At 39.1% G+C, this 25,060-nt stretch overlaps 1 protein-coding gene across 1 annotated transcript; it reads left to right on the plus strand.

Annotated features, from left to right (window-relative positions):
• Positions 1 to 5,821: 5,821 nt before the first annotated feature.
• On the plus strand, positions 5,822 to 23,514 carry FNTA (farnesyltransferase, CAAX box, subunit alpha). The gene is made up of 9 exons (XM_081943361.1): positions 5,822 to 6,035; positions 8,376 to 8,461; positions 10,766 to 10,880; positions 11,910 to 12,014; positions 13,977 to 14,103; positions 14,649 to 14,797; positions 15,844 to 15,906; positions 17,264 to 17,435; positions 22,190 to 23,514. The coding sequence occupies exons 1-9, from the start codon at positions 5,899 to 5,901 to the stop codon at positions 22,319 to 22,321; spliced, it is 1,086 nt and encodes a 361-aa protein (XP_081799487.1). The 5' UTR covers positions 5,822 to 5,898; the 3' UTR covers positions 22,322 to 23,514.
• The last annotated feature ends 1,546 nt before the right edge of the window (positions 23,515 to 25,060 follow it).

Below are 25,060 nucleotides of genomic sequence, written 5' to 3' on the forward strand. Positions count from 1 at the left end.
ACTATCGTTAGTTTGGTTATTGTACAGACTGTGTGTTTGAGTTGGTTTGTCTGGGTTTTGTGTTTTGTTTTGTTGTCTATTGTATACTTATTGTCTGTACACCGCCCCGAGTCCCTTGGGGGAGAGGGGGCAGTTTATAAATTTAATAAACTAAACTAAACTAAGGTTACAAATTTTGGCAGTTGCAATGTGCGGCAGGAGTTCCCTCCCTCCATACTCATAAAATACAATTACAAAAGATTCAATACTAAATAACAATATATAGTCAGCATGTAAATTCAGTTAATAATTTCGATCAATTTATATCAAGTGGATTTTCTTGCTCATTTTTGTGATCTGAGTTTTCTTGGTATTGCCCCTTCTCCCCCCGCCAGCAGAGCTCCGGCCCCTCCCGTGTCCTGTGTGTCTGTTGTAGGATCATCTGATTTATCTAGGAGTACTTTATTTTTTTCCATAAAGGCCTGCGCCTCTATGGGTGTATTAATTCTAACTCTTGTGTCCTCCCAGAATATTAGCATACCTTCAGGCATCAACCATCTGAACCACACCCCCTTCTGGTATAATTTCTTCGTTAATTGCGAATAGCTTTTTCTTTTCTCCCTCACTTTCTTGGGGATCTGTTTCAGAATGGTTATTTCCCTGTCTTGATATTTCAAAGCTTGCCCCCTTTGTGCACTCAGAATTTCATCTCTTGTGATTTTTCTGAGAAATTTAATGTGTACCTCCCTGGGTACGTTGTGTGTTCTAGCATAGGCTGAGTTCACTCTATAAACCAAATCTAGTTCCCACCCCATCTGTTGTTTCTCTTTCTGAATGTATTCAGCCAAAATACTTGTCATAATGTCCCTTATATCTTCATCATCTGTTTCCACCACATTTTGAAATCTAAGGTAAAAGGACATTCTCTCAAATTCTATTTTCATCTGTTGGGTGTCAAGTTCTTTGTTCCCCTTCTGCACCTCTTCCATCCCCTCCCTCATCTCAGCCGTCCCACCCTCCAAAAGATCCAGTCTCTGTGAGTTTTTGTTAATCTGGTCCTGGTTCTCTTTAATTTCTTCTTTCATCTCTTTTAGTTGTCTTTTAATCTCCTCTTTGCCCTGTAGAATTTGTTGGAACATTTGTTGGAATTCAGTCTCAGTAGTTTTGGGCTGCATCAGAGATGTTATCGTTGATTGTGTACTTGGACTGGACGTTGTAGATGTCGGGGCAGAGGCAGCAAAGCCAGGCTTCCCAGGAGGTGGTTTTTTACGTGACATTATAGAGTTCAGTCAGTACAGAGAAAGATCAGTCAGAAAGGTAGAGCCGCCAAGAGAGTTCAGGGGACAAAAGGTCCAGGCAGAAGAGGATTTTTCTAGTCACACTGGCAATAGAGTAAAATTTTTCAATCCAGGGAGTCCAAAAAGTCACAAACAGCAAGAGATTTATCTGAATAGCACGGAGACAAAGACCGGATGCCTGAAGTTTTATAGGTGGAGTCAGTTTTCACTGTTTATGAAGACAACGGAAGTGTGCCATCTTGCCCTGCCAGCTTCAGGCTTAGGAAGCATAACAAAAGTTTCAAAGTTTCCAAAGTTTCCAGATCATCATTCCATTATAGGTTTAAATCCGAAATTCACCTTTGCTAAGAGCGTGGCATCATTAATTGGCTCTCTCCCTGCCTCCTCCCCCAAGGGCCGAGAGCAACAATAGTTAACAGCCGCTTGTCCGAGGGGGGGGGGAATCCCCCTCCCTCCAGCCGCGCTTCTCAAAACCAAGCCGAAAGGAGATTTTAAATAGCTGGCAATTTCTTTCAAATAAACAAAGGGAATGGAGAGTGGATTCCGCCTCACCGCACCGCAGCCGCGTCCTTCTGAATGTTTATTCTTCCCGCTGCCTCGCAGCGAAGACGCCGGAGCACCTCCCCATCATGCTCCCCAGTTCCTGGGGCGATGTGGGCCCCCCCGGCCGCCGCCGACTCGGAGGATCCCCCGCGGTGCCACTCCTCCGGCAGGAGCCTCTACGGGGCGTCCTGTACCCCCCAAGGAGTGAGGGGCCCACTGGGAAAGCACGGGGCGAGCAAAGCCTGCCCGTCGCCGTCAGCAGCCGGAACCGGAAGTCGAGTGGCATATAAATTCAATAAATAAAAAAATATATAAAAACAATTTATGTCAGTTTTTGTTTATGAAAGATTGCAGATGTTTATTTTATAGAACTGTGGATATCATGACAGAGGAGAAACCAAAAAAGGATGAAACTGGTACATAACAATTTTCAATTCATGCATTAGTGATTAGTTCCACCATGAAGCTAAACTAAAATCATAGACTGCATGAGTCATTGAGAAAATGAGCTTGAAAAATGTTATAAATTGAACATGAATAAAAGTATAGTCTGCATGTACTGTATATGCTAAATGTGAAATTATATGTGATTGTTAGTTTTGAATAGAGGAGATAGCTGGATCAGATGCGTTTTTGTAGCTGCTGTCTAATTTTAAACAATCAAAAGGCCCTTTGATATGGTGGACTAAGCGGTACTCTTTGATATGGTACACTTAGAATGAAAGTAGATGAATAAATGAATGCTTTGTGACATTTCTCTCATTTTATGTGGACAGGAGAAATAGAATTCTGCTATGGGGCTAATTATAAATGTGCTTGCTTTGCTTGTATTAATTAAGGTTGCTTGTATTTTTCTTGTATTGATTAAAGTTTTAGAGCTTTTCTGCTTTCATGTATTAATTATTTTTATTCTAAGCTGTCCAAACAATCTCTTTTAGAGCAATATGATATATGAAACTTTTATAAATTAAAATAAACTGGAATTAAGGCATTTTCATGTCTTGGCTGTATCTTAAAGACAAATATATAAATCAGTGACAATGAATATAAGTGGAGCTCAAAAGAATAATATCCTCAAGCAGAAATATAGAATTTGCCATTTCAACCCTTACAAACATGATAATGATGATGTTATCCAATCAGTCCTATCTGACTCTTGGTGATTTTATGGGCCAGGTCTCTCCACATTTTCCAAACTTTCACTCTTCTTTGAATTTGTCTATGCCAGGGGTGTCCAAACTTGGGAACTTTAAGACTTGTGGACTTCAACTCCCAGAATTCCCCAGCCAGCCATGCTGGCTGGGGAATTCTGGGAGTTGAAGTCCACAAGTCTTAAAAGTTCCCAAGTTTGGACACCCCTGGTCTATGCTGTGGCTGGTACCAGCTTTGATGCCATTTATCCAAATGTTCTTTGGCAGCCTAGTTTCCTTTTATAGATAATTCTTTCCAACATAATTTCTTTCTCCAGTGAATTCCCACACATGACACAACCAAAATAACTGAGATACTGTTTGGGATTTCCCCCCCTCCCTTCTAGTGACATACTTTCATGTCCTTTCTTTTTCTCTCTGAGCCTTTTACAAATAATGTAAATATGAGCCAATCTTATGTTATGGTGTAAGAATTATTGGATTACTACAGTAATGTGTAGGAAACATTTTGTAAACCCTAAAGTGCTACAGAACTGCAAGACGGCATTCTAACTGTTGAGATTACAAAACATTATGTTTTTAAAAGGAATTTGCTAAAAGAAAGATCTTTTCCAAGTGTTCTGCCATGCCCCAGCCCTAGAAGAAGTACATAGTGAAAGCTTTATTATACAATTCTCTTTTTTCATCCAGCATTGATTGTCTTGTCTCTACTGGTTCTGGGCCACCAATTTTGTTTTCCTGAGGAAACTGATAGACTCCTATGAGATTCCTAGTCAAACAAACATTGTTCTACCAGGCATGGCCATACTACGTACCTTTCCAGATTATACCCTATCATGTTCTTGAATTAAATAGGGTATGTAAAGACTAAGAAACAAACTGGGTTTTGTTCTGTTGTTTATTTAATTAGCTACTGAAAAGGTTACAAATTTAGATACAAAGGTATCTAAGGTTTGATATGTAATTACAGAGATAAGCACCCAAAGTTTGGTGATTACAAAATTGATCCTAGCCGGAGAAGAGGGGAAGGGAAAAGGGGGAAGGGGGAAGGGGGAAGGGCAGTCTCTTAAGACACCCGTTCAGGTAGAGGGGGGATGGGTACGGTAAAGAGAAAGTGAAAGGATTTGGGGTGAGTCCAGAATTATCTTTCTCAGAACTATCTTTCATATCTGAGCCCATTCCTTTCTTTGTTCTTTACCTCATTATACAGATGACCTGACCTCCTGTTTTCTGACTTTCTCCATTTCTGCTGGTATCTTGCATTCACTTGTAGTTAGTGTTTAGTTACTGGCTATCTACTTTAGTGACCTATATCAATTCATCTGCCAAAATATACACTGAAATAAAGGAACAAAAGAAAGGTTAAGGGAGAAGTGTTATGCTTTTTAAAAGTTACACTGCAGCAAAACTAAGTTTTATGCTTTGTTTTTTTGGGGGGCAAAGCAAAGCTTCATGTTATATTTCTAGAAGAATGAAGTGTAACCCTTGCAACCACCTGTCATATGTAGGCATGAGATAGAATTGGCAAAGGATGTTGTGGGGTGACTTGATATCTGAATGGGTTGTGCCTCTCCTGAGCTTTAGGAGAACTGTCAGTGGTCTTCTGTGCCTTTCACAATGGTATCCTTTTGCATTTCCTAGATGTGTTCAAGTCTGCTTATGGAGTGTCCTGGGATTTGTTCTCTTTCCCTACTTTTTATAATCTACATGAAAACCCTAGGAGAGGCCATCTGTCACTTTTCCAGCCCAATTGTTTAGCAGAATAGAGACGAGCAATGAGGGCAGCACTTATGCGGCTTCAGTTTTCTTTATGTTAGGATAGCACTTTATCTCAAGCATCTTGAAGAGTCCAAGACAGCCCGGAACTATCTTTCCCAGAAGAAAATTTGGGAAGAAACAAGGGGCAAATGATGTCACACCTTTCAAATGGAAAATGTTTTTACTTCCAAATATCAGCTTTATAACTTCACGTTCTTATAATCAGACACATGCATGGAAAATACAATGGAATTAGAAATTTAGATAGCTTTTGGCAGGGGGCAGGGATGACAATGAATAAGGAAAATGAATAAATGAGCGAGCAGCTCCCCCCGCCCCCCAATAATTTTTCTTTAGGGATTCAACCTACACTTACTGTGAAGGTTAATTGCGCTGTAAAGCAGGATACTGCAGTAGTACCCAAACCCCCAAAACTAACCTTAGACCAGGGGTGTCCAAACTTGGGAACTTTAAGACTTGTGGACTTCAACTCCCAGAATTCCCCAGCCAGCATGCTGGCTGGGGAATTCTGGGAGTTGAAGTCCACAAGTCTTAAAAGTTCCCAAGTTTGGACACCCCTGCCTTAGACTGTCTACCTCACTCCATTCCTAACAGGTCAGTAGGGGTGTGCATAAGCGCACCAACGTGCCTGCCGTCCCTGTCCCACTGTCCCCATTTATTCGTATCCATTTCATGTATCCAAAATCATGTTTATACATATGTATGTTGTCTAATACTTGCTTGACGAAATAAATAAAATAGTTGGGCGCTGCACTCATCTACGAACAAGTGGCGTTTCCCAAACGGGGTCGAGATATCGCCAAGATTTTACCGAGGGGCTAGCAGAAACAAATAACTGCGATTTTTGCTGTTCTGTGTCTTAACATCTGGTAGATTAGATTGGCTAATATACTAGGGAGAAACGCCAGCAGAAGGCACTGGGAAGCCGCCTTCCATTCTCTATCTAAGCGCAGAGCGGAAGCTCAGCCTCCCGCTCAGCCTTTGCAACATCGGAACCGGCTGGGAGCAAAAAGCGCGTCCGCGTGAGATCAGAGCCACTTCCGCCGTACAGCCGGCTGCGACTCTATGGTGCGGGGAGGGATGGCCGTTTTGTTTCTCATAGGCTCCTCCAGGTTTCGGTTCTTCCGGGGTGGGCGGAGGCGTTGGCGATGATGGCGGACGAGGAAGACAGAGGGAGCCCGGAGGTTTGCACCCTTCGGTTGGGGACGGAAGCCGATGCCGCGGGAGACGGAGAGCTGCTGGAGTGCGGTGAACCCTTGGACTCCGCTGGCTACGTGCTGTACAGGTAGATAGGGCTCTCCTCCACCTCGGCGGAGCCGTCTGATTAGAAGCCGCTTCCCCCTGAACTCGGTTAAGCTGCTTTAACTTTCAGTGAAAGAGGTCTATTGGGATTCTCAGTCATCCAGGTCATGGGTGTCGCAAGGATGCTTTTTTCAAGAGGCAACTGGACTTTTTGGTTTTCTTTGAAGACGTTTCGCTTCCCATCCGAAGAAGCTTCTTCAGCTTCTGAAGAAGCTTCTTGGGTGAAAAGCGAAACGTCTTCAAAGAAAAACCAAAAAGTCCAGTTGCCTTTGGAAAAAAAGTACTTTTCAATGGAAGAGAGTATCTAGCTCAGTTGAACTGGTGGAGTCCTTTGTACTCTCTGAGCTCGGTTCATTACCAGACAAGGTAACATCATCAATGCAGGATTTAATTTTGCTAGTAATTTGGAGACGCCTTGAGGTTTTAAGGCACTCCTTATATTGGCAAATGTCCTTAATTGAGACATAATTTCATTGCAAGGAACTTCAGGTTGGATGGGCATCTAAATCAAGTGAATAATCTCCCATTTGTCGATGTGGGGAGATGAAGGAAGGGTGAAGTCCACCTAGGAAAAGCTAGGTTCTCTCTCCAGCCATTCATTCCATTCCAAATCGAGAATATCCAGGGATGCTTGTTCAGCATGGAGGAAAAGTGTTTTGAATTTAAATAAATGTTGGAAATAAAAACCACAGTAAATACTCTTTGAGGAAGCATAGTGTTTTGTGAAATGTAAACGTTTAAATCTCCTCCCCCCCCCCTCCCAAATATAAATTTCCTGGTCTGGAAATTCTTCTTAAATATGTTGGGTTTCAGTGGAGAACTCATTTTGTGCTTCTTGCTCTTTTTTTTTCAGAAAAAAAATTCAACGTATATAAATTGGTAGAAATATAAAACAAATAGTTTAACTGATAATCGTTGTTTAAATTCATTCCGGATATTTTTTTATGAGCTTGTATAATGGTTTTTAACGTCTTGGTTTTTTTTATAACAATTTTTATTTGTTTTTGAACAAGGACAAACAAACATAAAAATAAAAATACCCATCTTCCATTACAAAATGTAGACAGTGTGTCAGTTGGTTACAGTATTTCCATGTATCTCTTCCATAGTCACCACCTGCTTTTCATATCAAATCGCATATTTTAAATTCACCTATATTTATGTATATCACAATTATTATATCTCAACCTTAATTTGACTATAATTGTTTTTACATCCTTTTATATATGATATTCAAAATCTAGAATAGGATTATATGATAACATTTTATTAAATCATCCTAAGATCATCCAATCACAATACATCTTTATAACATATTCTAAATAAAGCTTTTAAACCTCCTCTCATAATCTCCATGTGTTGTTCATATAAAATTTCTTATTATCTAACATATATCTATATGTATTGTTATCATTATTAATCATTATTTAACTATAACTGTTGTCACTTCATTTTATACATACTAGAAAACTAAATTTAGCTTAGTTTTTATTATACATTTTTATTGCATCAACCTGTATCTTTCCAATAATAGTACGGTCTTATATCTCTTGCCATTTGTAGCATTAATGCTCTAGTTACTTTCTTAATAAATCTTGTATAAACCTCCCTTGGCATCATGCTGTTCCTTTCGTATCTTTAACTTCTTGTTATTGGACTGTTTTTACTTGTTGTGAGTCCCTAACTCTAACCCTTAGATGACAAATTGGATAAACAATAATAACAAGTCACAGTGCTATCTATACACACTGTCAATTTTCTTGGATATATTGCTACATTAAGTTTATAGGGCTGACTTTTTATTGTTATCCAGCCTCCTGCAACCAAATGTATTAGAGTACAAGTCCCAGAATGCCTTCTTTGTTTAATCCTATATATCAGCAAGGTGCCTAGTTGGGTAAAAGACATGTTTCCTATGTTTCTGCAGATAGGGCTCCTTGTGATGTTGCATTTGTACAGGTTTATAGAGAGCCATAGTAATAGGAATGCTTAAAACATATCAAAGGTTTGTTTTACATACAAATTCTTCTTTCCCAGTTGCAAATACAATTCTCAGCCAGGAGCTATTCTGTACTACAACATACACCAGGGCTGTCAAACTCCTGGACCACGGGTTGGATGCCTCACGTACTGGCCACGCCCATGCCTGGTTTAATGAAGGGGGGGAAAGTGTCAATAAGTGACGTGATGCTGCTGTGACATGAGTTTGACAGCCCTGACATATGTGAACAAGTCTTTGATATTTAGGAGATACCCTTGAACTATATATTTCCTTCAAATGTTCTTGCATTTGCTATCTGCTGACTGATTTGTTTCTTTACAGGAACAGGAAGGAATGGGCAGATATTGACCCAGTTCCTCAAGATGATGGGCCACATCCTGTTGTACAGATCATATATAGTGAAAAATGTAAGTTTAGAAGATGCTTGAGAGACTTCTTCTCAATAGTAGGGAATAAATGGACCATCTAAAGTTTATCTTCTCTGCTGGTTTTTGGATTCTCTCACTGATACACCATTGTAGTCTAGTTGAATTGTACTGGCTGATACATTACTGAGCAGTGTAAATTAAAATTACAATTTTTTTCAGGCTGCTCTGGGAGTAATTTCAGCTGAACACTCTGAGGTTGACTTTGGAATAAATTGTAGGATTTCATAATGGTCCATAAATATCTGGAATTCTGCAGTGTGTTTTTCATTGGGATTCAAAGATGAAACAGGTGATTAGATCATCAATACATGAAAGAAACTAAGATTAGAGCTGTGCTTGTTACAAGCTATTACACGAGGTTGCAGTTAATTAAAAGTTATTCTATCTACTTATTAAATAATCCCAGAAGTGTCAAATGTCTGAAACATACCAATATTTTTTTCCTGCCAAAACTACTTGAATATTTTTCCATCAAAACCCTGATGCCCTCACCAATGACCAATGTGTTGTGTGGTTATTCTAGTTGTGTGCTCCACTTGTTTCTCTATTTGTAGTTGCTATTACTGTGGTATCAAAATGTCCATCAAATCTCATCCAAGCTTCTTACCCAATAGAAAAAGGACCTTTTTAACACTGAAAACAAAGCTGGCCATAGTAACTTGCACCAAAGTTGGTAAAGGATCTTTAGTCCTGGGACAAATTTTTAATCTGGGTACATCTGGGTGCAACATAAGAAAGAATGAAAATGAAGTTCATGGTGCTGTAATACATTCCACTATTTGTCTGCCATGATACACATTAGAATTCCAATTGTAGAAAAGGTGGATAAAATGTTTTTATTTTACATAGACTAGGAACAAGGATAAAAACACGTTTGAATAACACAAGGCATAAGAATAGGACTCTAAAACATTATGAATACTTTTGTAAAAAAATTCAGGGTACAAAATTTGACACCTTACCTCACAATCTCTTTTTCCCCCAGTGCCTCAGTTTGTATAACTTTGCTTTATATGAGGTTTTCGGAGAACAGAATCCTAACATATCACAAGGGGATATCTGTATTTACTCTTCTGTTTGCAATTCTAAGCATTTTTTTAGAATATTATTACCTACGTTGCTCTAAGTGGACTCATTGTGATTTGAAATAAAGATGTGGGGCAAGGAGTTGTTTCTTTTCCTTGGAAGAACAATGGAATGGAAGACAAGATAAAAATAAAGTAGGATGTGATAGATGTCAGCATAGCCAGTTGCGTGTATTCAGTTAAAGTTAAAAATTAAAAGAAGCAATTTTGAAGAAGAGTATCAGAAGATTTTTTTCAGTTTTCTGGGATAGAAGTGACCAGTGACAGCTAACATTTTCGGCACCGAGTGCCGAAACTGGAGCATGTGTGCCAGTGGTGGGTTTCAAATTTTTTTAGAACCTCTTCTGTAGGTGTGGCCTGCTTTGTGGGAGTGGCTTGCTGGCCATGTGACTGGGTGGGAGTGGCTTGCCAGCCATGTGACTGGGTAGGCATGACCAACTTGTAAAATGTGGTGAAACTCACTTAACAACACTCTTGCTTAGCAACCAAAATGTTGGCTCAGAAACTGGCATTTGAAGCACGCAAGTCTTAAAGCTGTCAAGTTACAAGACCCTTGCACGCCTAACGCTTTAGAAAAAAAAACCCAGGGGTGTTCAAACTTAGCAGCTTTAAGACTTGTGGACTTCAACTCCCAGAATTTCTCCTCTCGCTCTTCATCTTGATGATGTGCGGACGGGTGGGGTCGGGGGAGAGCTGGAACCGGTTCTAAACGGTTCTGTAGATTTGTGGAACCTCTTCTATAGAAGAGGTTAGAACTGGCAGGAACCCACCCTTGATGCGTGCGCATGCTGGAACACAAGAGACCAGCTGGCTTATGTGCATGCACGTGACGGAATCCATAAGAGCAGCTGGTGACGGCGCACGTGCCCATAGAGAGGGGTCTGCATGCTGCTTTTGGCCCCGCGTGCCATAGGTTCGCCATCACAGGAGTAGGCAATAAGAGGATGAGTGGAGATGATTTTGAGTTGGTGGATTTTTGAAGGTACAAGAACATGAAGGTGAGAGCCAGGATCCTAGTAGGAAATATTAAAAGAGAGAATGTAGGAAAAGATACACAGAGCTGTAAAATTAAGGTCACCAGTAATTTGTGCTAAATATGGGACATGAAGAAAAAACAGTCTTATATCTGAAAAAGTAAGAGTAAATGTGGCAGAGGAAAGCCAAAGACAGATTTGACAAACTAAACTTTTCTGCCTAGTTAAAGATGTGTATGATTACTTCCGGGCCGTTCTGCAACATGATGAAAGGAGTGAAAGAGCTTTCAAGTTAACAGGGGATGCCATTGAACTTAATGCTGCAAACTACACAGTATGGTATGTAGCCATCTTGAAATTTGTTGTTGTTGTTGTTGTTGTTCTGTTCCGAAATTCTAAAAGAAGACAATTTTAAAATACTGAGGCGATTCAGATTATTTACAAGTTGCCTTTTGGTGTGATATTTGTAAACTTTTTATTTATTTGTTTGTGCCACCTATCCAAGTGACTCTAGGAAAGAATGAATGCATGAATACACACACATTCTCTCTATTTGGCCAAGTGTGATTAGACACATAAGGAATTTGTTTCTCGATGCAGAAGATCTCAGAAGATGCAAAGAATAATCATTATTATCATTATAACACCAATAAGGAGGGAGTAAAGAAAATAATAATAATAATAATAATAATAATAATAATAATAATAATAATAATAATAATAATAATAATAAAGCTATATTACATGGGTAAATACTCAGTGATTTGTAAGTGATTAGCTTTATAATAAGTTTAGCAAGTGAACAAAATACTATAGACATTACAAAGTTACAAACAACCTACAACTTAGTTCATAAAGCCAAGTCATAACCACGAAAAGCTTAATGATCCTCACAATAGCAAAGTTAATGAAAACCTTAAATGAAACAGACTATTTAGCCCATCGTTATTTTCATTGAATGGGTTGTATTTATTTGTGGCATCCGTTCTTACTGATTGGACACAGTTCATTTTTTAAGTCAAGAGCTTATCTAGGAAATGTATTACTATTAACAATAGCAGAAATTCATCAATATGAGACAGTCCTCAATGCTGTCAGACTGCAATGTCTGTCATTCCTAACCATTATTGGCTCGAGTTGATAATTTGAGGAGTTTAGCAGAAACCTATGGGCTGTCTCTGAAATGTAGCAAATGCCATCTTCCATCTTACAGGTTTGGGAGTCTGATTCTCAAAAAAAAAATGCCCATCCAGAACTATTATTTATTTGGAAATGATCGATTTTGAAGTACTGACAGTAGTAGGGAGTAATATGGGGAAGCAGCTGAACTCATTGACAAGAATTCCTGCCCCTTCTTTTCTCCTGTAGGCATTTCCGTAGGGTACTTCTGCAGTCCTTGAAGAAAGACTTAAATGAGGAACTCAATTACATTACTGCTATCATTGAAGATCAGCCAAAGAATTACCAAGTCTGGTAAGCATAGATTCTTTCAGTTAAAAAAAAGTTATTTCCTATATATGTAAATATTTGATTCGCTGTAATACGTAGTGCAGAATTGTTACACACAGACTGTTAAGCAGAAGTTCAACAGAAAGTTATAGTGAGAGTTCTTTAAGCTGCAGACTTTGTTGGTACAAGGATACTGACGGAGATAATAATCTGAGAAAATGCTCCTGTTGTGGTGGTCTTGGTTTTTTTTTTTTAAAAAAATAAGATATTATTATGTTGGCTATGCTTTGTATATTGTGCTGGAACAATGTGATGGAAATAATATATCTCAGTTACTGCCGGAGCAAAACAAGGGTGTTTAAACAAAGCACAGATTCATCTAAGATGCAGGGGCTGCATCTGTCAAGGAGAAAAATACAACAGGGAATCCACAACAGCAACGGTTCAGTGATTCTATGCTGTGCTTTGTTGGATAATTTGTCTTTGTGGTTTTTATATGCTTGGGTGTTCCCTCTTATGCACCATTGCCACACTTCTTGTGCAACAAGTTTTATTAGCCATGTGATTAGCAACTGAAGAGGCAATTTTAGTAGGTATGGCATATGTTTGTAGGCATCTCTGAAGCATCAAATGATAGTTTGGGCAAGTGAAAGAGCTGTTGTAAAGCTATCATTACAAGGGAAAGTTTCTTACATCCATGTCAATTAAAATATATATTTCAGTGGATGCATGCAGGTCACGTTTCCAAATGTTCTCAACTTCTGCTGAGCTAACAATCCCTTTATTCAGACAATTCGGTTAACCTGATTAGTGAATAAAATCATTTTCAGGGTTGGCACAGAACACTTGGTCATAAGCCATTGAAATAAACTGAGTTTGTCTAGCCCACAAATACAACATTTCTCAAAGTGTGGTCCTAGACTCCCAGGATCCTCCTAGGGGAATGCAAAATCAAATTGGTTTTCCAGCCTATTTTGAAAATAAGACAATATTAAAACCCCATCAATCAACTATGAGGAACAGTATAAAATATAATCCATACAAACAAAAACTTTTAAACGTGGGAAGAAAACCTGAGAGAGAAAAATAAATTAAAAAATCCTCCACACTAATGTAAAAATCCTATTTAAGCTTTAACATAACCAGGCTCAGCATCTCATGCAAATCTCGCTCATGGCTGTTTTTCTGGCAGGGGCATTCCCATAACTAAGAGATTGCAGATAGTCCTCAACATATTACCTTATTTGGGACTGGAATCTCAATTATTGAGCAAAGTGGTTGGTCAAGCAAGATGTTACCTGGTTGCTTTTTTCAATGACCACAATCTCACCACTCCCAGTTGTTAAGGGATTTGAGGGTTGTTAAAGGGATACAGTCCTGACTAAGGAGTATGGGGTGCCTCAGAGGAACGGGGAGGACCCTGGGAGGGCTGACACAGGCTGCACAAGTGCCTTTCTGTTCAGGAGTTGAAAGTCTTCCCTGCCGAAATCCAAGCCAGAACACACTCATGTGCAGTCTGTGCCAGGCCTCCCAGGGTCCCCCATCCCTGAGGCCCCAGGCCCTCCTTATGTTATCATGCTACCTCCATTCAGGGCTGAACATCCTGCTTGAATTTTGGCTTCTTTTCATCTCTCGGGACTGGCTGAAAGAGCTCCCTGCCAAAGGATTTCAGCTCTGTGCCTATTTGCATGGAACTGAAATCCTTCATGCCTTCTTGCATGGAGCTTGGCAGGGAGTTCTTTCAGCCAGCTCCTAGAGAAGAGAGGGAGTCTTCTTGGCAGGTGGTAGCAGCTTGCAAGCTTCTCTGCTGGCTTTGCCATTGACTTTCTGGGGAAGCTAGCAGAGAAGACTGCAAATGGTGATCACATAGTTGACGTGCTTGGCAAATGGCTGTAAGTATGAACAGTTAAGTATGCCAAACAACCAGATTGCAATTACAAAAGCACGTGCTAACTACTGTTTTTTAACATCCTTGATTTTTTTTAGGCACCACCGGCGAGTTTTGATAGAGTGGTTGAAGGACCCATCACAAGAACTCGAATTTATTGCAAACATTCTTAACCAGGATGCCAAGAATTACCATGCTTGGCAACATAGACAATGGGTCATTCAGGTATTTTCCTGTGGCTGTTATTAACAATTGATCATTGTTAATCTGAGCAGGAAATGTATGAAAGGAAAAGTTGGAAGTTTTTGTTTTGCTTTATTTCCCCCCACCCCCACCCCACCCAAAAGGAACAAATGGCAGTTGTTCATTTATCTGCTGAGAAAGTGAAGTAATGTCTATGGATGCTGTCTGAATCCCATGATGTCATTTATAACAGAAGTTGGGGAAGTGATTTTGTGTGTTTTGATAATTGCATTAATGTGCTTCAGACAGATCAGGTTGTTCATATCTGTAATACTTTTCCCTACAAATCGTATACAAGGTATATAATAAATATCTGACGTTTAGCGTGTGGTTAATTTGGTTTTGACATCTCAGATATGGTAGCAAGATAGTCATGTTGTTGCTTGTGTAATTGCTATAATTATGTGAGAATGCATGTTCACTAACTCTTAAATCTATAGTTGTCTCAGTTAAGGTTAGAACTAATGGAAATGAGATACTTTTCCTGATGCAGTGTCTTTGTGTTTCCTTCAATTTTATATGTTTAGGAATTTAAGCTGTGGGATGATGAATTGGAATATGTTGAGCAACTTTTGAAAGAAGATGTCAGAAATAATTCCGCGTGGAACCAAAGATACTTTGTGATTTCAAACACATCTGGTTACAATGATCCTGCTGTTCTAGAAAGAGAAATTCAGTATGTAATGTTTTAGTTGGTTTTATCTTGTGCCATGAATGAATACAACAAGGGTGTACAAGTATACATGCAGTGTATTTTATGGATAATTTTGTACACATATCCCCAGTGGACTTTTAGAATCCTTTTGCTAACTTAAGCATTGTGCACTGTAGTTTGGGGTTATGGCCACTTCAGTTTTCCAATTACAACTTGATACAGCCACATCCAAAAAGAGAGGTAATCCAAAATTGTAGAACTACAAAATATATTGTAAGAAAATCCCTATCGTTCTGGAAAGTACTCCTAAAAAAGGCCAATTAAGCTCATAGAATTGGAAAGAAATGGGGGGAAAACCTGGGAAGAGGGCGTGGTATGATGGAGAACCTGGAATTTGCAACATATAATTCATATGGTAAAAATGACTTAACTTCTTTTTGTTTAAAAAATTGGAAATACTTTGGGCATTATGTTCCTTGTGATATAAATCTACTCGATGTATGGTTTCTCTTTCCTTTATCTATATAGGAAATATTTTGATTTGTAAAAGTATCATTAGGAGTAACTCTAAAACAAAAACTGTCCAAAGTATGGAATGGAACAGTTCTATGGATTATTGCATTACTGGAATAAACCCTTAAAACATTTCCATGATAAGGAACAAGGTGAATTTAAAATAAGCCCTTTTTTCTTTTGTGTTTTAATAATACAGTAAAACATGCTGAATACTATCTGGGTTAGAATTATCCAGATATTGTTTCAAAAATATTAAACTATGTGCACCCAAAGACAGTAGGGATGGAATTGTCCCTACTGTTGGCTAAAGCATCCTTCCAATCTCTATAAATTGGAGAACGTTTTTAAGGTAATTACAAGATGCCAGAGTCCCTGACGCATGTGCAAAATCCTCTGGATTTCTGTTGTAAAATTAGAATATTTTATGTCTAGTATCCATAAAATCACTCCATAGATTGATGAGCCTGTGTGTGCCATTCAAGATTTATGCTACCTTGACAGACATATGGTTATTCCATAGTTTCCTTATCCAGTTTGTTTTTCCTTTTCAGGTACACCCTAGAAATGATCAAGCTGGTACCTCATAATGAAAGTGCCTGGAACTACCTTAGAGGGTGAGATTGTTTTACCTACATGTTTAATGTTGCTGTGTGTTACAAATTTAATGCACATAAAGAAGGGTAAAGTTTGGTACCAGCCCAGGATTCAGATAAAAATATTATTGCTTTATTATTGTTAAAGGTTTTTTTTTTACCTTTTCGATTATAAAAAAATGCTTTGAAGTATGTGGCTAAGTGGAAGCCACAGAACCACTGTTTTTGTTTCACTAAACAAAATGTATTTTGATGGTAAGAGGAGATGCAAATGTCTTGCCCTCTCTTAAGACTAGCAAATCCAGAAAGAAACTTTTCAAAAATGTCATTTTATTATTGATTTTTTTATAATAAATAGAGTTTCCTTCCCTGGGATTTTCTGGAACCATACATGGGACTCTATTTATTCTGCATGAAAAGGGTTTCCATAGGAGAAATTATAAATACACTTATTCAGAGAATGTCCTGCTAACAGTTCCAATAAAAGGAACTGACAAAGCAAGTAGTGTACTGGTTAAGGTGCTGATCTAGAAAGTGGAAGACCATGAGTTCTAGTCCTCCTTTAGGCAGGGAAGTCAGCTGAGTGACATTTGGCCAGTCATTCTCTCTCAGCTTAACCCAACTCCTAGGGAAGTTGTTATGGGAAAAAATAGGCAAGAGACCTTGAGTACAAAACAAAGGTGGGATGTAAATTACACAACAAATAAAAATAAACGTTCAACCAGCTAACAGCACAGAACATGATTTTAAAAAATGCTTTGCTTTTTAAAATAATATTTTATTCGGTTATAAGATAAGATACAAAATACAAAAGTAAATAGGAAGACAGTGGAGAGAAAAAGGGAGAAGAGAAGTAAGGAAGGGCTAGGGAAAAGAAAAAAAAAGTGTTGACTTCCAATCCCCTCTGTTGTAGTAAAATAAAGCATTAACATCAAACCACAACTTTTTCACAGTAAAAAATGCTTTGCTTTTTTTATATTGGATAGGTGGTATCATTTCTATAGCCAAACTAGAGTAGTATAAGTTCTTTTAATGCTTAAAATACTGCAGTAATATAGCTGGCTAATTTTAGGCCCTGGATTTAATGGTCCTTCCATTAAAAGATCACATTTCATCACCTAATGCATCCCTCAGAGATTGTAGCAAGTGGGCAGAAGAAGTTCTGTCCATGAGGAAAGATAAGGTTTGTTTTGAGAGTTGAAAGAAGAATGAGAGAAAAGCACAGGTGCTTTAATTTCCTTCTGCTGCTATTAAGATGAGCAAGCAGAACATGAGACTGGAGCTAGGATACCCATGTTTCTAGAATGTTTACATTTTTTTAAAAAATGGCAAGTTGATTGAAATTTAATATGATGTTCATCAAACGTTTTCGTTTCAGGATTTTGCAAGATCGTGGCCTTTCAAAATATCCAGACCTGCTAGAACAGCTACTGGAATTGCAGCCAAGTCATAATTCCCCTTATCTAATTGCCTTCTTGGTGGACATATATGAAGACATGTTAGAAAACCAGTGTGAAAACAAGGAAGAAACTCTCAGCAAAGCATTAGAGGTTAGTTCTTTAAAGCTTAAAGTTCTTTACAGTAGCCACCCCAAACTGACGTCCTTAACAGAAGTTATAGTAAATCTATTTTTTTTTCTTCAAAATTCAAAATTTTATTAGTTTATCTGAATATAAAATACAAAAGACAATAATGGGAAAATAAAGGAGGAAAAGGGGAAAAGTGTAGGGCAAACGGAAAAAAGAAAGAATAGGCATTGACTTCCAACTCCTTTTGGTGCAGTAGAATAAGATAATAGCATCAAACCTCGACTTTTTACTTTTTTATAATAACATAAACTAGCCTTTTCTATAACAACAAACCTATATAATTGGCAAAACCCAAAATGAAAGTTTTGTTTTTTCCCACTAAGCATAAAATCTAGAAGTGGTTTCCAAATAGAAACAAAGTTAATTGTGTTCTTTTCTTTAATCAGAGCAGTCAATTTGAACATCTCTGCTAACTCCATCAATTTTTGCAGCCATTCATCCATTGTGGGAATCAAAGTGTCCTTCCATTTTTGTGCATAAAATTTCTCCCCCAGCCTTTTTCCCTTAAACCCAAAAGAAAAGTCTCTGGTTTTATCTTTATATTCACTTTAAGAATCTTCTGTATTAGAATATGAATCCTACTACAATATTTCTGTGCTTTATCACATGTCCATCATAAATGATAAAAGTCACCTTTACTACATTTGCATTTCCAACATTCATTTGACATATCTTTATACATTCTTGACAACTTGTCCAATGTTAAATATCAACAATAATTCTCTTATAAAAACGTTCTTGTACATTGTAATTTAATGTAAATTTTACACCTTTCATCTACATATTTTCCCATTGTTCAAGCATTATGTTATATCCTAAGTTCCTTGCCCACTGAATCGTACAATGAAAAGTTATAGTAAATCTCCAAAAGGATGAAGAAAATGACATGCTCATTCATGTAATGTGTCATACTCTTACTGTTGTAAGTTTCAAACATGCCAGTCACTATGGTGTTTTATGTCAAGTATAATAAAATACATTAATCATTTGAGCTTAGGGGTCTTATGGTATAAACTCTTCTTTCCCATATATTAGCGATGGCAAACCTTTTTGCCATTGCGTGCCAAAAGCGAGGGGAGCACAGGGGGGTCATGCGCTTGCATGCCACACCCATAATGCTATGCGCACGACTCCCCTCCCATTTTTGCGGATGGACACATTTTTCGCCCTTCCCAGGGTCCAGAGACTTACTAGGAGCCTTGGGAGGGTGAAAACAGCACCCCCCTCCCAGGGGCCCTACGGAGGCTTCCCTGAAGCCTCCGAGGGGGGGAAATGGCCCTACGGGCAACCTGGAAGTTCGGGACTTCCGGGTTGCCCTTAGGGCTGTTTTTCGCCCTCCAGAGGCTTCAAGGAAGAGAGAAAGCAAGAGAGAGAAAGAGAGAAAGGAGATGGGGGGGATGTATGTATGTATGCATTTGGATACAAATGAAATCAAAAGTAAATGCAAGCAAGAAATACGGAATTTGGCTCAGATCGCTAGAGCCAATCCTGCTGCCTGGAAAACAAGTCTTTGAAACAATAATCATACTGTTCTCCAGTGACGTGCTGTGAGGTTTATGGCTGGTGAGGCATTCAAAAAAATTTTGAGCCTCTTCTGTAGGTGTTCCTGCTTTGTGGGAGTGGCTTACCGGCCATGTGACTGGGTGAGGTGGAAAATGTGGTGAAACTCACTTAACAACGCTCTTGCTTAGCAACCAAAATTGTGGGCTTCTTTCTTTCTTTCCCTTCCTTCCTTCCTTCCTTCCTTTTTTCCTTCCTTCCTTCCTTTTTTTCTTTCCTTCCTTCCTTTTTCCTTCTTGTGTCTCTCTCCCCAACTTATTTTCTTTCTCTTCCTTCCTTCTTTCTTATCTCTCTCTCTCCAGCTTACTTTCTTTCCTATTCTTTCATTCTCTCTCTCTCTCTCTCTCTCTCTCTCTCTCTCTCTCTCACACACACACACACACACACACACACACACACACACACCATTTCCCTCATGTCTGCCAGACTGCCACTGACAGCTCTCAAAGAGAAGGAAGGACTCCTGCCTTGGGAAGGGGTTGGACTAGATAAATCTTATCTGTCCAGGGTCTAAATGGATGAACAGATTCCTTTTGGAATCCACTCATCCCACTGGCCAATCAAGCCAGTCACATGGACAGTAGCTTAGAGTTGCATCCAAGAGATTGCAGGGGGGAGTTTTCCGCTCCCAAGAGACACATGAGCGGGCAGGCAGAGAGGGGGCGATTGCACGGGGCACCTTGTTTTGCATGCCCAGCTGGTCAACTCCCCCGGCACCACCAGCTTCTTTAGTGCATGGTGGCTGATGGCCGTGTGTGTGTGTCTTGCCAAAGAAACTGCTGCTGCTGCTACCTGTATTACTACTATTACTGAGGTTGCCGGACTGCCCGTGAGGAGGAAGGAGAAGTGCGGGCAGTCCGGCAGCCTCAGTAATAGTAGTAATACAGGTAGCAGCAGCAGCAGTTTCTTTGGCAGGACTCTCTCACACACACACACGCACTAAAGAAGTCTCTGCCCGGCTGCCTCTTTCCTATGCTCCTTTCCCACCAGTAATTGCACTCAGCAATCGCCCCCTCTCTGCCTGCCCGCCCCTATGTCTCTTGGAAGCGGGAAACTCAGGGAGCGGATGTAAATAGGGCGAAAGCTGCCAGGTGTACTTATTTGAATGGAAGGGAGCAGAGGGATTTCGGAAAGCTGGGGCGTCAGGACGCTGCCCCTGCATTGAGGAGCTTAACTTGGTCTCACCTCCCTGAAGGCAGGAGAATATTAACGATGACAAGCAGTGGATCTCTCCCCCCTCCCCTCCAGCATGAAGTTCTTCTGGGATAACGCGGAGTAAATCTGTGCTGAGGATGAGACAGTCACAAGTGGCCATAACAACCCCATGCCAATTCGAAATGGCTGTGCTGAGAACCGTATGATTCTTGTTCCAAAGAACTTGTTTTCCAGGCAGCAGGATTGGCTCTAGTGATCTGAGCCAAATTCTGTATTCCTAAAGGAGCTTTTGCGCGCACTCTCTTCTGCCGCCTACAAATTCCACCCCCTCGCCTTTTCTCCTTCCTCCCGGCCCTGCCAGTCTAGTCTGCAAAGCCCCCCCTCCACCTTCCACTCCATGCTGCAAAGCTCAACAGCCCCCTAAATGCTGCAGAGCTCCACTTTGTGGCATATTGCAAAGCTCAACCTTTCTCCCCCACCAATGCCACCGCTTGCCACACTTGGCACGGCAGTCAGTGGAATATTCAGCTTTCCTCCTCCAGGTTACGGAGAGGGGAAACCTTCCACTCAGGTGGTTCGCGCCCTGTGGAAAGCTCCTGCGCGAGCAGACATGTCGAGCAGTTACATCTGATTGCAGATGTAAACTAAACCTCCAGCTGCTCCGCTCACATCTTCAGCCTCATTTCCAAAACCTCCCCATTGATAAAATATTATCTCACTCGCTTCCATTAAGCCCTACAGAAGCTCAGTCCAATAAAGCTGTTACTAATAACTTGGTTCTATGGAGTGTAACTATCTTCCTGAAGCCTCCGGAGGGAGAAAAAAGACACCCAATGTGCAAACCGGAAGTCAGTTCCCGAACTTCCAGTTTGTGTGTTGGGTTATTTTTCGCCCTCCGGACCTTCAGGGACGCCTCCGCAGAGCGAAAAGGAAGGCTAAAATCAGCTGGCCAGCATGCACATGTGTGCTGGCACTATAAGGGCAATGCCTCCTGTGCCGTAAGAAATGGCTCCCATAGGTTCGCCATCACAGCCATATATTATTGCACTTTAAGAAGCAACTTCATTCCATTTCAAAAGTAATTTCTGGTATCAGAAATAGTTACCATTTGCTTCAACCTGTCAACACATAGATGATAGTATTAGAAGAATTGTCTTTCAACTGGTTGCTGTGTTAGAAAGCTGTATTTATTTAATGTTCATTAAGAGGCCTGATATTATAATTCATTTAAAAATCAGACTAATTTGCCAAATTATATGAAGACTGTTTTAAAAAGCTAAAAAGTTTGATAGATTATATTTTCAATCTCAAAACTTATTTGAACAGTGCTATTAATCTTTTTAGAAAACATATTCCTGACTTAAAACTTTTTATAAGCTAAATACATGAGGAACAAGAAAATGGAAGGGAAATGAACATAGATGAAAAGGTAGAATGGAGAGAGGGAATATTCATTGCAACTGAAGCTGATTTGGATATGCTTATAAAATTGTATGCAGATTTTGATAGTGGCAGTGCTAAATAAGATGAGTATTTATGATAACTCTTCTCACTTTAGGTAGTTAAAAATTGCCATCTTCTAATCTAGGGTAATATTGATACCTAAGTGATCAATTTATATTTCAAACAACATTGTGTCATCCTTTTCATTGCAGATATTTTATCACCCTAACCCAAAACAGTTACATTGGTTTAAATTATTATTATAAGCATTATAAGAAGTTTCAGGGACTGAACTTATTGGAACCTGGAATAAGACTGTTAAATATTTAATAATGAAGAATTCAGAGTGAATACTGTTACCCAGTTCACTGGCTTTGTCCTTTATTCCTGCTAATTTAATTTATTATATAATATACAGCATATAGATTTTAATTACTGTATAATTTACAGTAGTGTCTCCTGCTTTACTGTAAGATCTCAACAAATTATTCTGTAAAATACTGTGCATACGGAAGGGAACTAAATATAAGTAAAACTGTAATTTTCCTTTTTTATAGTTGTGTGAAATCCTCTCTAAGGAAAAAGACATTATACGGAAAGAATACTGGGGATATATTGGAAGATCCCTTAAGAGTAAATACAGCCCAAATGAGGAACAGACTGTGCCAACAGAAAACGATCAGCATTAATTTCATGCGAAGGAGAAATGATACAGCATTCAGCTTCTGTGCATTTTACAAAATCTCTAAACTAGGCTGGCAATTAATAGAGTGTTCCTCTTCTTTCCAAAATATGTTGTAACTATACATTAATTGCAGAGGTATTGCTTCTTAACCACATTGAAGAGTGCAAAGTGTTCTGCATAACAAACTGACCCATGGTAATTGCTGCTACACACATTAGCTATGGGGTAATTATAAAGCACTGTGTGTTTAAAAAACACTTTGTAATTACCTGATTTGTATCAGAAATTTTTTCCCCTATTTGGTACATGAATAACACTGTACAAGCAATTCTGCTATCCTAAATTTTAAAGTGACCCTTCTTCTCATAAAGTAAGTGCATGTGAGACTCTGAATGTATTTGGACTGCAGAGATCTACTTCGGATGTACAGGCTAATTTAAGTTACAGTATGAAGAATATGCAGTTGTACATTGGAGCAGCTATGCAACACTATGTTTTCATTGTATCCAACTAGTGCCATCAATAACTTGTCATAAAGATATAAGTGCTGTACTTGTACAAGAATTTAATGGCTTTGTTCTATTTTCTAGAACAAGGATGTCAGAATGGGGCCATAGTTAGTGAGGATTTTCAGTGTAGCCATGGTTCTATATAGATTATTAAATCACCTGTATACCTACAGTGGAAATAGTTTTTGACAATAGTTGACCTAGTTAAGTCTTAAGTTTTCCTGGCTGGTTTCTTGCAAGTGGAGAATATTTGTACCTTGGAATGTATTTAAGAGAGAGATATCTATATCTACGCATACACACATAGAGTTCATTATTTTAATATTTAAAACCATCAATACCATAGTAATTGTTTCAAGTTTTTCCAGTTGTCTCTGAAACTAGGATGGCAGATTAGGATGGTCCTGCATTCAGATTTATTTTAAAAAATGGTTTAATTCTTTCTAAAAACTCTGCAAAATTAGAAAATTAAGACTGAAACCAATTAAAAACAAATAAAACTCCATCTATTTTAACCATATGAATTCAACAGGGTTTCAACATCTTTTACAAGCTAAGTAACCAAAGTTATTTTGTCACTTGTCAGTTTTGCTTTTTTTCACTCATGTTCTTAAACCTTGAGCATTTTTCTTCCTGTTTATAAAGAATTGTACAAACTTTTTTTGTGAAATAAACTGAACAAATATTATACCTTTCCTCAATTTATAGCTATCCGTAAATTGATAATTTAATAAAGATAAATGAGAATGTTACTTGGATCAATTTCAGATGCAGAAATTGACCTACTTTACTTGGGAAGCCTTGTAAGTTTTATTTTGATGCAGTAAACATATAGTAGGTAGTCCTCAATGCCCAACATTTCTGTTGCTAAGTGTAACGTTTAGTAACTTAATTTTGCCCCATTTTACGATCCTTCTTACCATAGTTGTTAAGTGAATCATTGCAGTTGTTAAGTTACTAACATGGTTAAGTGAGCTGGCTTCCCCATTGATTTTGCTTGTCAGAAGATCTCAAAAGGCCCCCAGGTCATTACACCCATTATAAATATAAGTCAGTTACCAAGTGTCTGAATTTTGATCACATGACTCGGGGATAGTGCAACACTAGTCATAAATGTGAAAATAGTCGTAAGTCACTTTTTTCAATGCTATTGTAACTTTGAACAGTCACTAAACAGATTGCTGTAAATTGAGAGCTTCCGTGTTTCCCTGAAAATATGGTAAGACCTAACCAGAATATAAACCCTAGATTAATTTTAGCCTGCTCTTAATATAAGACCTACCCCAAAATAAGCCCTAGTTAAGGTCATTAGCCGGGGGGGGGGAATGGCCAACACTGGAGGCGGTGAGGGTGCACTCAAGAGCTGCACAGCCCACGCAGCATAGGTGAGTTACCTGCCCAAGCAGCAGATAGAGGCAGAGCAGGGGGGAAGGCAGGCAATCCAGACATGCCACACTTTCCTGCGGCCCATTTTCCCCCCCATGCCTCTGCTTCTGTCTGCTGCTTGGACAAGTAATCAACTAACCTGCACTGCATAGCCCCAGTACTCCAACCAAGGGGCTGGCAGGCTGCAGCTACTACCGGGCACCTTTGGCCTCTGTGTGCTCATTGCCTCTTGTGCACACGCCTAGGATGGTGTACACAGTTGAACTAATCACCTTGATATCCTGTTTTCCCAAAAATAACCCCTAATGTTTATTTTGGAGCCCCCAGAAATATAAGACTTGGTCTTATTTTGGGGGAAAACAGTACCAGTATTCATAATGCCAGTTTACACTGACAATCCTGAGCTGATTTTTTTTTAGATAATCCTGCCTTTCCACTTGAGTGGGACAAGGCATTATTATATATGGATTTCTTGTACAAGAGATCTTACTATTCCAATTCTGGAAATCAGAAAAAAAAAGTTCTGTCCGCAAGAAAACAGCTCTAACTTCATTACTGCATTGTCACAAAATTGAGAGTGAAGGTTAATGAGATGTCTCATAGAAAATTCTGAATGTGGGTTAAAATATCTCTGTTCAGTGAAATAAATACGATATGGCTGTAACTCTTCTATGAAATCTGCTACAGCATAGCAGCTGGTATTCAAACTAGAAAGTGCCAAGTTAAAAGAATTTCTTTGTCATGAATTCAGTTGGCAAGTTAGGGTTTCTACAAAAATATCAAGTCCATCAACAATTAAGAGGAAAAACAGCATCAAGTGTCTGTGGATCTGACACTTGGGACCTCCT

This window comes from Natrix helvetica (genome assembly GCF_964273705.1).
Source record: "Natrix helvetica genome assembly, chromosome: 2".
Lineage (NCBI taxonomy): Eukaryota > Metazoa > Chordata > Lepidosauria > Squamata > Natricidae > Natrix > Natrix helvetica.

Bases quoted from the DNA above. Each gene is read 5' to 3' on its own strand.
- FNTA (XM_081943361.1), top strand. From the start codon at position 5,899: ATGATGGCGGACGAGGAAGACAGAGGGAGCCCGGAGGTTTGCACCCTT. The intron at 6,036-8,375 runs GTAGATAGGGCT...GTTTCTTTACAG, and splicing joins GCTGGCTACGTGCTGTACAG to GAACAGGAAGGAATGGGCAG. The intron at 14,798-15,843 runs GTATGTAATGTT...TTTCCTTTTCAG, and splicing joins GTTCTAGAAAGAGAAATTCA to GTACACCCTAGAAATGATCA.